Below are 16928 nucleotides of genomic sequence, written 5' to 3' on the forward strand. Positions count from 1 at the left end.
CACTGCAAATACTTGTGGATCTAGTTTCCACTCGTGTGGATCCATGATGTTTCTGCTTAGGTCGTCTGCCAATGTGTTTTTCTTTCCTGGCAAGAATTGTGCTTGTAATTGAACCTGGTAAGACAGTGCAGTGCTCCACAAGGTCATTGCTTGCCTGCATAGAGGGTAGGAATGTGTGCCCCCTTGCTTGTTTATGTAGCACATTACTGTGGTATTGTCCGTCTTTATTATTAGTTGTCCTGGGTGTAAGAGGTCCTTGAAAGCTGTTAGGGCATTCTGTACTGCTAGCATTTCTTTTTGATTGATATGCAGATGCCTTTGATCTGTAGTCAATTTGCCATGAATGCACTGTCCTGTCATGTGTGCTCCCCAGGCATAGTCCGATGCATCTGTTGTCATAGTTTGCCTGGCTGTGGGTAAGGTGAAAGGCTGACCCTTGTTGAGGTGACATGCCTGTGCCCACCATAGAAACTCCTGTTGAAGGCAGGGAATGAGTGGTATCATTGTTTCCAAGCTGTGGCCGTGCTGAGTCCATACGATTTTCAGGTACCATTGTAATTTCCTCATATGCAGTTTTGCAAATGGTATTAGTAGTACGCAAGATGCCATGAATCCCAAAGCCTGCAGAATTTTTCTTGCAGGGAGTTGGGTCTTTGTTGCCATTATTTTGAAATATTGAGTCAGCTGTTGTTGCTTGTCTGGCGTGAGATGAGCCATCTGGGCCGCTGTATTCAAGCTGGCACCCAGAAATAATATGTTTTGTGAGGGCACTAGTTTTGATTTATTTTCGTTTACTGTGTACCCTAGGCAACTTAGAAGGTGTTTGACAAATGCCAGATGCTTTAAAAGAATGTCCTTGCTTTCTGCTTGAATAAGGCAGTCGTCCAGGTATGGGTACATTTGAATTCCTCTTTGTCTGCAGTATGCAATTACTGGTGCCAGGCATTTTGTGAAGACCCTGGGAGCAGTAGGTAAGCCAAAGGGCAGTGCAGAGAATTGATAATGCGTTGAACCTGCAATGAAGCGGAGGTATCTTCTGCAATTTTGTCTGAGAGGGACATACAGGTATGCCTCCTTGAGGTCCAACGTTACTAGCCAAGCATTCTTGCCCAGCATAGGAAGAAGCTGCTGTAGTGTTAGCATCTTGAATTGTGGTACTTGCAGATAGGTGTTCAGAACTGAAAGATCCAGAATGGGTCTCCATGCTTTGTCCTTTCTTGGGACTAGAAAGAGTCTTGAGTAAAATCCTTGTCCTTGCTCCTCTGTAGATACCTGTTGAATGGCTCTCATTTCCATGAGAGCTGTAATTTGTTTTTGCGCCTCTGCCCATTGATTTGGTGGCAGGTTTGGCATTCCTTTTATCCTTGATAAGGTATGAAAGTGGAATCTGTATCCTTGAGAGACAATGTTTAGGACCCATTTGTCTTTTGTGATAACGTGCCAGCTGTCTGCAAAAAATGCTAATTTTCCTCCCAAGGGAGCTGCCAGGAGAGATTTGCTTGGTAGTTTGAGGATTGAGTCATTGTGTTTGTCTTCTGCTAGCTTGGGGCCTGTCTTCTCCTCCTTTCTGGGTAGCAGTACCCCATTGGCGAGGTTTGTAAGGGCCTTGTGACTGACATCTGCCCCTTGGGTGTCTGTATTTGCCCCTCTGTGATCTGTCAGAAGCTGGAAAGGACCAGTTTTTGTGTTGGCCAATTTCTGCTGAAACGAGGGGGTTGTACCTGCAAAAAATCCTTGACCGTCTGCATAGACTTTGCCTTATCCTCCATTTTCTTTAAAACCTCTTCTGCTTTGACACCAAATACATCCTGCTGTAAAGGTGCATCCAATAATTTTGCTTTAACATGATCAGGAAGGGTTTGTTCTTTTAACCAAGCATGTCTACGTATGACAGAGCCAGTAACAGCTGCTCTACAGGAAGCTTCCAATGAATCAAATCCACATTGTAAAGTATGTTTGCCCACCTGTTCAGCTGCATGCAACAGATCCTGCATTTCCTTGAATTCAGACTGTTCAGTATGTGTGCTCATTTTTTGTTTTAACTGAGACATTAGGAATTGCTGATATTTCAGCATGTGAAACTGACAATTTAATGCTCTCATAGCCAGAGTTGCTGAGGTGTATATTTTCTTTCTCCGTCTATCTAGGGCTCTGGAATCCCTTTCAGAGGGCACATGATTTTTAGCCATAGAAGCTTTAGCTCCCTTAGGACCTTGGGAAATTGTTTCTGGGTCAGCCACAGGGCTTTTATAAAGGAATTTGTGAGAGTCAAGTACTCTGTAGTACCTGTCTGGTTTGGCTGGAGCAGGAGGTAGAGAGTCTGGATTTAGACTAGACTCCAAGTAAACATCATCCACAATATCTAAAACTGAAGGGATAGCAAGAGGTCTGTGCTGGGGTAGTAAAAGGAACTCTCGGAGCCTTTTCTTAGAATCAGAGTAGTCCTGGCCTTCCCAGTGGGAATGTTCCCTCATGGTATGTAAAGTTTCCCCAAAGGAGTAGTCTTCAGGGGGAGATGCTGAGGGAATAGTGTCTTCAGCATCAGTCTTCATAAGGTGGAAAAGTGTAATCCTGTTCCTCAGAAGAATCTGAGGAAACTGAAACCTGGTCAGAGGAAGCATAATCCTCCTCGTCTTGGTCTTTTATCAGGAGGGGGATGGGAACCCCTGATTAGGGTAATCAAATCTTCAATCATCTTAAGCATCTGTTTCTTAGGCATGGGGCCTTGAACTGTAGACTGATGTACAGTCTTCTTTGGTTTTAAAGGAGTTTTAAGCTTAGCATAAGATTTAATGGTGAGTGTAGTCGGTCTGAAGACACCTTCTGCAACCGAAGGTGTTTCCACTGCACCGGGGTCTACTTCTGCTCCGGTGTCGGAAGGGCCCAATGAAGATGGCTGCGTCGGCCTAGTAGACTCTGCTTGAGAATCCGCAGCTGTCTGGGGTTCCAGTTCTGCGGTAGTCAGGGGCTGCGTAGGCGCCTCACTGAAAACCGGAGAACCGGCGACAGGCCCAGCAGAGGCCTCTGAGTCTGGCTTGTTCCTAGGCTGCCTGTACTTATCCTTGCATTTTTTATGCATGCCGGTCGTCGGCTGCTCCGACGGCATGATATAATTAAATTTCCTACCAAAGTAATGTCGTGCGAAGTCAAAACGGCGTTTGATAGTTCATTTATTAAACCTAGCACAAAACCGACAACCTGTGACGTCGTGGTCTGGGCCTAGGCAAGGAATACAATAGGAATGGAAGTCTTTATGAGGTATTTGCTTCCCACAAGAAATGCAATTGTTAACTTTTTCTGACATCGGACTGAGGCAAGAAAAGGTTCCCCAATGGGGTACTTAGCTTTATTGAAGACTTCGGACTGAAATTCAAATCTCAGGTGTCGGCTGACTGGCACTTGCGAACTGCTTCTGCTTCGGGCACTGCACGGCAAGAAAGACTGAAGAAAATGGCGTCAGATGCCTCTTATATACCCCTGGTGCACTGACGTCAGGGAAGAAGCGACAGCAACCGACGCCGGACCAAGACTTTGGAACTCGGGCCGACTGCGGGACCGCCTGACAGCAGGATAACCCAAGTGTGATGACTGCAGCAGGGTAACACGATGAACATCCCTTTCTGCTTCATTCTGAGCCAAAAAGTAATAAAAAACAAAAAGTACATCACAGGTACACACATTCAACACAAACTTCACCAGTTAAATACAAAGCAAATATTTAGTAAAAGTTTTAACAAGTGGACTAAGTTTCAAAAATACTATCAGAGAGCAGGAGTTTTAAAGATAAAATCATCTCATACTCATACTACAAATATGTAGCTAACGTTATCAGCAAACTTGATAACTTATTTAATTCTCAGGAAATACTGCAGACAGCAAGTCTAAGATAAGTAATCCATAAACTGATTAATATATGATAACAAATTTAGGTTGTTGGGTAAAGTAGTGAATAATAAACATTCATTTTACAATCCAGTCTTGTTTAACAGACCATGGCTTGCAAATTTTTATTTCTCGCAAACCACTATGGATGGAAAATTAATCTTTATGGCACATTTGATAAAAAAGCATAGTTTAAACAAACTTTCATCACCTACTAAGACTCCAACCCCTTATTTAACACTAGTAGGCAGTCTTGCTTAAAAAAATTTAACTCAAGTGGAGATGACAGGGGGCACATGAAACACAAGGAGTGAATCTAGAAGGGAAAAAATCTCAGTGATGATTTGGAGTTAAGGTGGGAAAAGTACAGTTGTGTACACTTACCATAAATGTAGATATTAGAGTGTAATCACTGTTGCAGTCATCACACTTGGGTTATCTGCCTGCAGGTAGCCCTCGGTCGGCCTGAATACCAGAGTCTTGGGATTTCTGCATCAGATGCTGTTGCCTCTTCCATGTCAGGTCGTCAGGGATTTAAACATGCAGCAGACACCATTGCATCAGTTTTTCTTGCCCCAAATATCAGGAGCCCCCAAAATAGGAAGCTATAACATGGTGTGGAACACCTCCAGTAAAAAGTAAATACTCCTGCCATAAGACATGGCCAAAAAACAGATAGGTAGAAAGTATAGAAAGGACCAGGGGGCTGGAGGGAGGGGAAACCAGGACTGCAACAGTGAATACACTCGGACATCTACATTTATGTTAAGTGTACACAACTGTACTATGTTCTTCGTGTTTCACTGTTGGTCATCACACTTGGGTTGATTCCCAAAGCTGAAGAAGGGTGGAGGCAGTCAAGTGTTAGGGCTGGCTAGCAGGCCTTGTAAGACTGCAGTAGCAAATCCAGCTCTGGATTTAGAATAAATAGGTAAATGGTAATGCTTGGTGAAGGTGTGTACAGAACTCCAGTTTGCAGCTTCCAAGATGTCCCAGGTAGGGACTCCCCTGAGAAATGCTGTAGAGGTTGAGGTAGCCCTAGTGGCATGAGTTCTGATCCCGTGGGGTAGGTTTTCCATGGTGTTTGTAGCAGAAACAGATGCAGTGTGCTATCCATTTGGAAATGGCTTGCTTTGAAATGGCCTTGCCCTCTTCTCCTGTAGCAAAGCTGACTAGCAGCTGGTCAGATTTTCTGAAAGGTTTAGCCCTGTCAAGGTAGAACCTAAGCTGTCTGTGCACGTCCAAGTAGTGCAGGATCCTTTCCCCTTTATTCTAAGGATTAGGGAAAATGGTTGGCAAATGAATGGATTGGTTTAAGGCCACACTGGATACCACCTTAGGCATAAATGATGGATTAGTCCTGAGAAAACCCCTGTCAGCATGGAAAATAATGAAGAGTTCCACAACCATTAGTGCCTGTAACTCAGACACTCTACTTGCTGAAGTGATGGCTAGAAGCAAAGCTGTTTTCCAAGAGAGGAATTTTAACTCTGCTGAAGCAGCAGGTTCAAAAGGGTAGTGTGAGCTTCTCTAGTACAAAGCTAAGGTCCCAGGCTAGGGTGGGAGCTCTCCCAGGGGGCCTTAAATTGTTAGCTCCTCTCAGGAACTGTTTGATGAGAAGACTCAGTATTATAATGAGCTGAGATAGCAGAGGCATGAATCTTAATGAACGAGAAGGATACGCCTCTGTGGAGCAGCTCTGCTAGATAATCCAGGATTTGAGGTAAGGTGGGCATGGCTGCGTTCTTTCCTTGAGACTGACTCCAGGAACAACATCTTTTCCACTTTTCAGAATAGGATTTCCTGGTACTAGGCCTTCTGGCTTCAAGGATGACGTTCAACACCTGTTTGCTGTGGGTTGCAAGTGGTGTATTCAGGGAATAAGCCAGGCTGCAAGGTTTAGCGTTTGCAGCTGTGGATGCAAAATCTGTCCCTCCTGCTGGGACAGCAGTGAGGGGGGTCTGATGTAGGTGCTGGGGTGGCACTGACATCAGACTGCGGAGGAGTGCGTACCAGTGTTGGCGTGGCCAGTCTGGGGCAATAAGGATTGTCTTTGGCTTGTCCTGTTTGACCTTGACTAGTACTTTTGAGAGAAGGGGCAGAGGAGGGAAGGCATAAATTGAGAGGCTTTTCCATGAAAAGTATAGGTCATCCACTTTCCACACTCTGCTGTGAGGATTTCTGATGCAAAATTTGCTCGATTGTTTTGGGGGGGGAGGCAAAGAGGTCCACCTCTGGTGTCCCCACCTCTGGATTAGAAGTTTGAAGGAGCTGGTTTCCAGTTTCCACTCGTGTGGGCCCAGTAGATTTCTGCTTAAGTCGTCTGCCAGTAAATTTTGTTTGCCTGGCAGGAATTGAGCTTGCAGGTGCACTTAGTTGCTCAAGGCTGTGTTCCACAGGGCCATGGCTAACCTGCAGAGTGGGTAGGAATGAACTCCCCTCTGCTTGTTTATGTACCACATGACTGTGGTGTTCTCTTAGGAGCTGTACTGGAAGGATACGGTACTTGAAAGCTGTCAGAGCATTCTGTACAGCTAACATCTCATTCTGATTGATATGCAGGGGGATTTGTCTTGGGCTCCATTTGCCCTGAATGCATTTGCCTGCCATGCCAGCCCCCCCCATGCACTGATGCATTTGTTGTCAGGGTTTGGCGGGGGGGTTGAGTGAAAGGAAGTCCCTTGTTGTGGTTGCATGCCTCTGTCCACCACAGGAACTCTGCCCTTAGACAAGATATGATCGGAATCACTGTTTCCAGGTCCTGAGAATGTTGACACCAGAGACTTTTTAAGTACCACTGAAGTTTCCTCATATGCAGCCTTGCATATGAAATTAACAGACTGCATGAGGCCATGAACCCTAGGGCTTGTAGTATTTTCCTTGCAGATAGCAGGATTTTGGTGGCCATTAGCTTGAAGTAGTTTGTCAAATAGACTTGTTTTTCTGGAGTGAGGAATGCCATCTGGGAAGCTGTGTTCAGGCTTGCTCCCAGGAATACAGTCTTTTGACTGGGCACCAGTTGTGATGTCTTTTCATTGATGGTCTAACTCTACAGAAGTTAGGAGTTTTTACAAATGCCAGGTGCTGAGGCAGCAATTCCTGACTGTCCGCCTGAATCAGGCTATTGTCCAAATATGGGTAAGTTTGAATATTTCTCTTCTTGCAGTATGCAATGGCTGGAGCCATGCACTTTGTGAATACTCTGGATGCAGTAGATAAGCCAAAGGAAAGTGCTGGTGCATAGAGCCTGCCCTGAAACGTAGATATTTCCTGCAAGACTCCCTTAAGGGGATGTGCAGATAAGCTTCTTTTAAGTCTAGGGTGACTAACAGGCATCCTTGGCTAACATAGGAAGGAGCTGTTGCAGTGTAAGCATTTTGAATTTTGAGACCACCAGAAAAGTGTTGAGAATAGAAAGGTCCAGGATAGGGTGCCAAGAGCCCTCTTTTCTGGGCACCAGAAACCGTCTGGGATAAAACCTTGTCCCCTTTGTTCTACTGGAACAGGTTGAATAGTTCTGATATTGAGAAAGGAAAGTACTTGTTTTTGAGCTTCTGCCCACTGGTTTGGAGGAAGGTCTGGCAACCCGCTTGGGGTTGGCAGTGAGTGGAAGTAGAATCTGTATCCCTGGGATACAATGTTTAGAACCCATCGGTCTTGAGTAATGGACATCCAGTTTTTTGCATGAAGGGCGAGTTTTCCTCCTAGGCATACAAGTACTTGGGCATGGCTGGGAATGATTACTGAAAAGTCATTGTGAACTTTTTCCATAGGGGGGGTGGCTTACCACTCCCTGTTTTTGAGGTGGGAGCACTCCATTGTTTACCCTGAGACTGTAGTCTTGGTGGTCTGTTTCCCCTGGGTTTGGACTGGGAGGGGCTGGAAAGGATCAATTTTTAGAAGGCCAATGTCTCCTGAATCTAGGTGGCTGCACCTGTAAGAAATATTTAACAGTTTAATTAGATTTAGCTTTTTCCTCCATCTTTTTAAGAACTACTTCTGCTTTTGTGCCAAACAATCCTTATTTCATGGAGCATCTAGTAATTTTTCTTTGACATGGTCTGGCAAGATTTGTTCCTTCAGCCAAGCATGCCCTTCTCAGTACAGACCCAGTGACAGCAGCCCTGCAAGATGCTTCTAAGGCATCAAACCCACACTGCAAAGTATGTTTTCTGATTTGGTTTACAGAATGCATTAACTCTATTTTATGCACAATCTGAAATAACATTTTTGGTTTAGTAAGTTCCATAATATGTTGCTGGTACTTCAACATGTGAAACTGGCAATTCAAGCCCTGATGGCAAGAGTTGCAGAGGTATATACGTTCTTGCCCCACCTGTCTGAAGCTCTAGAATCTCTCTCCGAAGGGGTAGGGATTTTGGCTGTAGTAGCCTTAATGCCTTTAGGTCCCTGGGAAATGGTGTCTGGATCCGCAGTAGGATTCTTAGAGATAAATTTGTGAGAGTCAGGTACTCTCTGTAGCACCTGTCAGGTTTTCTAGGAGCTGGTGGTAAGGTGTCAGGGGTAAGACAGGATTCCATAAAGACATCATTCACAATATCCAGAACAGGGGGTACAGCTAGTGGCCTGTGCTGGGGCAAGTCTAAAAATTCTCTGAGTCTATTTTTGGACTGAGGATAGTCTTGGCATTCCCAACGGAAATGCTCTCTTCTGGTATGCAAGGTTTCACCAGAAGAAAAATCTTCTGGAGGGGAGGTAGACTGAATGGAATCCTCTGCATCAGAATTCTCATAGGTAGATAAGGGTATGTGTCCTGGTAATCAGAGGGATCTGAGTCATCGTACTCATGATCTGTAGAATCAGAAGGAAATTCCATTCTTTGTCTTTTGGCAGGGGAAGGCTGGCTTCCCCTAATTGGAGTAATAAGGTCTTCAGCCATTTTAAGCATTTGCTTCTTTGGCATGGGAGCTTGAGCATGCGCTTTGGTCATCGGTTTTCTAGGGGTAGTGCGTACTCTGGGCCTGAGAAACTCTGTAGTTTTACTCAAAAATGCAGTTGTCGGTTTAATACGAACATAAGAAGGTCAGAATAGACCCCTCAGAAGCCGGTGCCTGCACAGCAGCTCCGGACCCATCCAAGGTAGACACATCCGCAAGTTCCAAAATCGAAGAAGGATCTCGCTGCATACTGGGTCACAGCAGAGGTCTGTGAATCTGTAGAAGCGGGTATCAGAGGCTGTGAAAGCGCCTCACTGAGTACTGACAGACTGGCAACTAGCTTAATGGAAGTGTCGGCAGATTTGGACCTATGCGGTCTGTCTTTGTCTTTATCCTTACGGTTTTCGGAAGATCTGTAGTCGGATGACTTATCAACGCCATTTCGGAATACGGAGAATGGGAGCGAAAGAATCTAGAGACAAAGACAGCCTGACAACAAATACTTTGGGTGTTAAACCACAAAACCGGCAGCGAGGGACATTGTGGTCTGGGCCTAAACAGGTGATGCAGTAAGAATGAAAATCTCTGTGAGGTACTTGCTTTCCACAGGCAAGACAATTGTTAACTTTTTCTGACATCGGTTAGAGCAAGAAAAAATAATCCCCAACGGGGTACTTGGCTTTAGAAGACTTCAGGCTTGAAACGCAAAAAAAAAAAAATTCAGGTTGCGGCCGACTGGCACTTACGAACTGCTTCTGCTTCGGGCTCCTACGCGTCAGGAAAAGCTGATGTAATGGTGTTGGCTGCATGTTTTATAGCCCTGACAACCTGACGTCATGGAAGAGGTGACAGCATTCGACACAGAAATCCCAAGACTCCGGTATTCGGGCTGACTGCAACAGTGAAACACGAATAACATATTCCAGTTTCCTGCCCATGTTCTCATCTTCCTCAAATTTCACCACAGAAAGGCTCTTCCTCTGAAGAAACAATACTGTGAGGATCTTAGTTTGGATTGCTGTCTTACTCTGGGGAAAGATACCTTGTCAAAACCTCAAACAATCTCAGAAGGGACAGGAAGACAGATCTCAACTCAGCTGATACCAAGGAGTCTGCCTATGAAAGATTTGATGGTGAAATGAACAGCACTGATTTAGTTATGAACACACCTCTTCACAGGTTCATAGGTAGGTAACTAGGCTATCGGCCCTGGGGCCTATAGAAGCCCAGCCAAAAAGGTATCCTGGCTTTTGCCACCCAAGAAAATTATTTTCCTGTGCCACTGTCGAGCAGAGCCACAGAGGTGATCCCCGGGGTGAATTTCCTATTTCCCATCCAATCATCAAGATTTTTCTTGAAGAGTGCTAATGAGGAACTTTGATATAGATAGGTACTTTATTCCAGAGTATGGGAAGTCTCTGGGACAGGAATCTATCCCTCCCGGCATGTTCTGTTTATTGTGGTGACACGGTTTAGGTCCCTAGAGCGTGTAGCTCGGAGGGAATGGGATTTAAGTGGAGCATGTCCAACAGCTCTAGGTTTGACATAGCTTTGTATGTTAGGCAGAGATCACCTCTGAGTAGGCAATATGCGACGAAGTAAAGCTGGAATTTTTTGAGACGATCTACATAGGGCATCTGTTTGAGGTCTGTAATCCTCTGTGAGGTATTTCTGTGGCCTTTCCAGTTGTAGATGTCTTGTGAGGTACATACCAAAAGGGGCGTTGTACTCTATAATGGGTCTAATGAGTGATGAGTAGAGGGGAACAATGACCTCTTTTTCTGGATGAGAAACCTTTTGTGATGAGGTGTGCCACCTAGAAGGATTTCCTGACTACTGTGGAGATGTGATTATCAAAGGAGAGACTACTACTGTCCACCTGTGTCCCAAGGTCTCATCACACTTTCGGTGTTAAGTATACTACCGCCTATGTTGTAGTTCATGGGTACAGAGTTTTTACCCATAGGGGACGACAATGTACTTTTTGGCATTGAGCTTGAGGCCATGGCTTTGACACCAGGCATCTATCGCAGTGAGGCCCTTTTGTAGGATATCCACATTGTTAGGAGTTTCGATTTTGGCTCTTAGTCTGCAGTCATCTGCGAACTTCGTTAGCCAAAGACCTTCTGTGTTAGCCTGTACTTCAGAGAAGTAGATACCAAACAGGAGAGGACCCAGGACTGAACCCTGTGGTACTCCACTTGTCACTGGTCTGAAATCAGGTTTGGAGACTGCTACTTTCACAGTGTGGGTTCTGTCAGTGAGCCAGTTGGCAACACATCTTGTGACATAGGGATTTATACCTAGTTTAGTGAGTTTACCTATAATTCCAAAGTGGGGGATAGTGTCAAAAGCCTTGGCAAGATCTAGACAGGCTGTGTGAACCACCTCACCCTTGTCTACGGCTTTGGTGACTGCTTCAAAGAAGTCTATCAAGTTTAGGAGACATGATCTGCCTTTTACAAACCCAAACTGGGTGGGGTCCAGAGTTTGGAGATTACCAATGTCTTTGTTTATAAGTTCCATGATGATACATTCTATGGACATGCAGACCAGGCTCGTCAGGGTAATGGGGCGGTAGTTCCCGGGGTCCGTGGTGGCTCTCCCCTGTGGAGTGGGAATAACCGTTGCTGTGCGCCATTCAGCAGGCACAAAGCCTGAGGTGAGGCTATGACTGAACATGGTACTTAGGTGGGGTGCCAGTTCGTTCTGTAGTTCATGTAGAACGCAGCCTGGGATGTTGTCTGGTCCCATGGATGATGTGTTCTTGGCTTTGGAGAGTGTGGTTTTTACCTGTGTGGCTGTGATTACAGGAACTTTGCATTCTTCCGGTATAGAGATGGGCTCTTTAGGGGGTGAGAGGGAGGGTAAAGTTAGCACTGAACCTATCTGCCAGGATGATGGCAATATCAGTTGGGTTTGTATATTTAGTGCCATTGCACTGTAACTCAGAGGAGATCTGAGTGTTGCCATTGAGATTCTTGACATAGCTATAGAATGCTTTGTGGTTGTCTTTAGAATCAGTGGTGATTTTGTTTTCGTAACTAGCTTTGGAGGATTTTATCAGGGATCGCAGCTTCTGGAGCTCCTCCACTCGTGGGATTTTACTCTCTTTTGCAACAGTTTCTTCCTTCTGTTGTACAGTTTTATGGCAGGGGACCACCAGATTGGCTTCCTTTTTTTTAGAGGATAGTGTCTTGGCTCTGTTTGGGATAGCACGATCCATGCACTCATGTAAGTGCTTATAAAGTGCAATTGTGTAGGATTCAGTCATAACTGTATTGTCCATCTGCATGGGTGTCATGAAGTTCACCACTTCTGTCTTAAGAAGCATGAAGTTGGCTTTGGAAAAATGTTATACCATGGTTTCCTTAATGGGGACAGGATGTGGATATCTAGGGTAATTAGCTTATGGTCAGATCGGACCAATGAGGCGTTGACTTCAGGTGTGGCACACCGGTCACTCATGTTGGTAATGACTAGATCTAGGATACTGTTGCCCCTGGTGGGGGTGTGGATAAGTTGATCCAGGGCATTGGAGTTTATGAATTCCAGAAAGCGTTGATTGAAGGAGTTGATACACGAGTAGTTTTCCCAGTTAATGGTGGGGTAGTTGAAATCGCCCATTATTAGGCTGTTTGGTTGAACCCTAATATTTTCCAGTACATCAAGAAAAGAGGAGTGGGAATCCTGGGGCATGGTGGGTGATCTGTAGCAAGCTACAATTTGGATTGCAGTTTTGCCCAGAGTTAGTTGCACTAGAATAACCTTGGCTGCATTATGCTGAACAACTAGCCTGGAGGTGTGGATATCCTTAATGAATATGGACACACCGCCGCCTTTGGTGTTCCGGTCCAGGTTACATGGCCGAAAAGTGTGGTACGAGTTATAGCCTTGAAGTGCAAGGGTGCTCTCTGGAACATTGAACCAGGTCTCAGTCACTGCACAGATTTCAATGTTCTCCATTTTAAGGAGTGCCTCGAGTGAGTGCATTTTGAGATTTAGACTTCTAGCATTGAGTAGCATCACCCTTAGTTTTTGCTTGCCTGTTCCTGTTACGGTGGTGAATTTGTCATTTGAACCTTGCCTAAAAAAGGCACTATAGGTGCGGCAAGGTGAAAGAAAAAGTCAACTTAATGTCATGGAAAACAGCTCAAGGATGACTAGAGCATAAATCTATTAAAATCCCCTACAGATGATGTCATAAAGACCTTTGAAGGGTCTTTCCACCATGAGAATGACAGTGTGGGGATGAGGAGGAAAGGGTAATGGCCTATACACTTCTGATGAAGAAAAAAAACCCTCAATTCAAAGTCATGAAACCTACAAACTAAGACGTGCAAATTAAAATCCACTGAACATTAGGAACTGACGTGACTGAGGGAACACTCAGATTCCTTACTAATAATCAATGATGACAACTACTTATACTGGAAGACTTCACAGAATAAAATACTAGTGTACGCTGCCCCTGCAAACCTATTTGTTGGAATGATGGTCAAATTAACAAGGATGTAGTCGCAGATTGCCTTGAATATCTATATGTTCATTTCCAAATCCAAACTCACGTTTTACAAAGCAGTACACATCAGTATATGGATGGGTCTTCTTTCCTCAAATGATCCAATAAAACCACTTCATGTCTTCAATCCGCATAAGCTTAAGTCAATGTTCTATTATGGATAAATCGCATGCACAGTGCGTCACTGACTGCAAACAGCATTCTGACACACCATTCTACTTATGCTGCATTTGTCATTTTCCCTACGAATACATGTTAAAAAAGAACCATCTAACTTCAAACATGATAAAATTCTGTTTCACATAAATAATGAAACTAATTGTATTTATAGATATAACTGTGATGGTAAGAAGTCATTCACAGAAAAAAAAAGTAGTGTTGATAGTTTCTCCTCACCAGCTGAAAGTGAGTGACTCCACTTGCACACTTCTCATTCATCTCCTTCTGGTACTTGTTACGGATGAGGCACTCCATTAGGTCTCCAGAGTCTATCTGATTATCTGCCACCTCCTAGAACCACAAAAAGACAGAGAAAAATAGAAATAAAATACAGAAAAGATTTAGATCTCTCTCTAAGACACTGAACTAAATGCAAGCTGACAGCAACTACTTCCAACAATGTTCGTAAGCATCACTAATCCCTTCAGCAAACATGGAATATAGAACTTTAAATATAATTTTGTTAAACGTCTGCATGCACTACTGTCATAGTTATTTTTACTGGACTTTATGAAACACACATGGGATATAGACAGAACTATGACCAATATGAAGCACGCAAACATTGCATCCTACATGCAAAACAAAGAGGTACAGAAAGAATAAATGGATTAAGTTCCTAAAAAAACAAATTCCAGCACACTGGTGCTCAGAATAAAGCTCTAATCTACTCCCCAGGTGACCTGGACTCATTTAGTGGTCCAGGCAACTGATCATGTTAACAGAGAGGATGGTTGGTGCATATTCTGAGGAGAAAGGCGGTTGCCCCCAGTCATCTATGCCTGCTGCCCTGGTGCTGAGGGACAAAAGTTTCAAAAGTAGGAAGGATATGCATTATAGTTGCCCAAGTTGGTGATGGTAGCTCCTAGTCCTGCTTGTACAGACATGGTAGAGTTAAGCACTGGTAGCCCCTGCAGTGATGCAAGTATGCACATCCCCATCAGGGAAGGGGCTAGGGTCTTCTACAATAAAATGCTCTCACCCAATGGATTCCACTGAGAGCACAGATGTGTCTGATGTCTGCTTGATGACAGCCGTCCTCAAAGTAACACCAGCACTTGGAAAAGGATATCACATCTACACTGCATTACAGAAGCATGCACAGGTAATTCTGAACAGACACGTACTCTGTGATGAATTTTGCTTTAAAAATGAAGGTGACTGTGTTGTCTGTCTACTTCAATTGATTATGAAGACAAACACTCCTCTGAATCAATACTGATAAAATGGCATACAAATTTGAATTTTGAAGGCAGAAGCACTTGTATAGGACTAGCAGATGCACTTTACTAGAAAATGTAGCTAAGTAACAAACTGTTTACGGGTGAGAAGAAATGAAGAGTGCCTGCCTGCATTTTGGGTGGTAGTCCTCACTCCACCTGCTTCAGTCCCTCAATATAATTTTTAAATGTAATCAATATTCCCTCAAAATACTATCAGACAATGAATGGCAGGGGTAGTATTTTGTTATATTTACATAATATTGCAGAAAATGGGCCAACCATTTTATTAGTATCTGGAATTAATAGTTGTATGAGTAAAATCACTGCAATAGTTTCCAAACCTTCATGAAATCTTCAGCCTATGACTGAACTCCTTCTAGCCCAGGAAGTCAGATTACTTGCAGCTAAAATAGCAGCAACTTGCACTGTCAAAGTACAAAACAGATGGACTATGGACAAAGACTCTTCTTTTAACTCCACATCTTCTGGAGGCCTACAGAGGAGGGGTCCCTGGAAGAAAAGGTTGAGCACTAACCTTACTACTGTGAGGAAAGTCCCATCTCCCAGCCCATTACCATTTTACAGCAATAAATCTGAGTGCTCTAGATAAAGAGAGCAGAGTGGTATACTACAGCAATGACCCTGTTTTGCTAGTCATAACGTAGGTGTTATATTAAAACAAAACAGTGTAAGAAACTTCTCCGTGTGGAAGATTTTCAATAAAAAAACAAAAGAGCAAGCAAGTGTTGGCAAATGCCACATCCAAAACTAATAATTTATTCCCATAGGGAGGAAAAATCCCCCTATGTCTCTGATATTGTCAGAACACAAAACAAGATCATCAAACCGGTTTCGGCTCCTCAGAGCCTTCTTCAGTGAAATAGACAATAAAAAGTCAAAGTATCAATACACATCCGTATATATGGTTAAACCACACAAAGACCAATCAGAGAAAAGCATTCACAATTGGTCGTTAATGCCAGGTGAAAACAAGGCTCCAAGTTTTATAATCCATTTTCTCTCCTTGGAGCTGAGTAATTCATGCCAATATTGTTTATCTTTACATCTCCCCTTAATACAAATCAATAATAACAAATTTAAAAGAGGCTGATGCATGTTTTAAACTGTGTTTGTATAGTGCATTGCTGATGCGTTTATTTTTAATATCACTCAAATGTTCACAAATTCTAAGACGAAAGGCCCTAGAGGTCTGTCCAACATAGAAAGCAGAACAGTTGCAGGTCACCAAATAGATGACCCACACAGTGTTACAGTTAGCCCAAAATTTAATGTCAAAGACCTCTGAGGTGTTTCTACTACTAAATTCCCTAGTATGTGAAACACGAGTGCAAAAAGAACAATGTCCACAGGGAATACACCCAACAATGGGTTTGCCTATAAGGGACAACTGGGTGGAAGCAGAAGAATCAAAACCAACCCTCTTATAGTGACGAAATTTAGAGCCAATAGTCTGTCCCCTTCTGAATGAAAAAGAACATCTCTCTGGAAGAAAAGAGTTCAATTTCTGATCAGCTTTGAGCACATTCCAATGTCTATGTATGATATTCTTAAAGCCCTGTGTGTTTCGTCCATAGGTAGGTCACCAGACGCAAGGGCTGTGAATTCAAATTTTTGTTCTTGTCTCTGTATGATAATAGATCTTGTTTTTTGTTCTGACAATATCAGAAACATAGGGGGATTTTTCCTCCCTATGGGAATAAATTATTAGTTTTGGATGTGGCATTTGCCAACACTTGCTGGCTCTTTTGTTTTTTCAACATTTCCTGCTTGGCCGTGCAAGGGTTCTACAGGCACCTGTTTTGTGTTTGGACTGTCCTTTTCCAGTTGCTGTGAACCGTTGTTGGCTGATGCGCAATTTATGAAAGTTTTATTACCATTGAGTTATCAGCAATTTTTTGTCATTGTATCAGACTTACATATTTTGTTTCTATACCTTTAATGTCACATTCTTATGAACATTAGAGTATCGGAGGAGTGGACTTCTGGCAGATTGCTGTTCAAATGCTGTACGGTTACGCTTTGTATATTTACGTAACCTTACTTCCTGTCTGATCCATTTGCGAACATTGCTAGCGTTTCGGAGGAGCTTCTTGTATCAACACTAGCTTGGACTTATTTTGTGCCCGTTTTTCAAAGCGGACTTAATGTATATCTGTTTTGTAT

At 43.6% G+C, this 16928-nt stretch overlaps 1 protein-coding gene across 1 annotated transcript in view; it reads right to left on the reverse strand.

Moving 5' to 3' along the window:
• The window catches only part of GLG1 (golgi glycoprotein 1), a 3171999-nt gene that overhangs the window by 1050865 nt on the left and 2104206 nt on the right, over positions 1–16928 (reverse strand). The window contains exon 15 of the mRNA XM_044081599.1: positions 13699–13812. Coding sequence (XP_043937534.1) covers positions 13699–13812 — 114 coding nt within the window. The remainder of the gene's footprint in view (positions 1–13698; positions 13813–16928) is intronic.

Source organism: Protopterus annectens, chromosome 8.part1 (assembly GCF_019279795.1).
Source record: "Protopterus annectens isolate FY-2018-M chromosome 8.part1, PAN1.0, whole genome shotgun sequence".
NCBI lineage: Eukaryota > Metazoa > Chordata > Ceratodontiformes > Protopteridae > Protopterus > Protopterus annectens.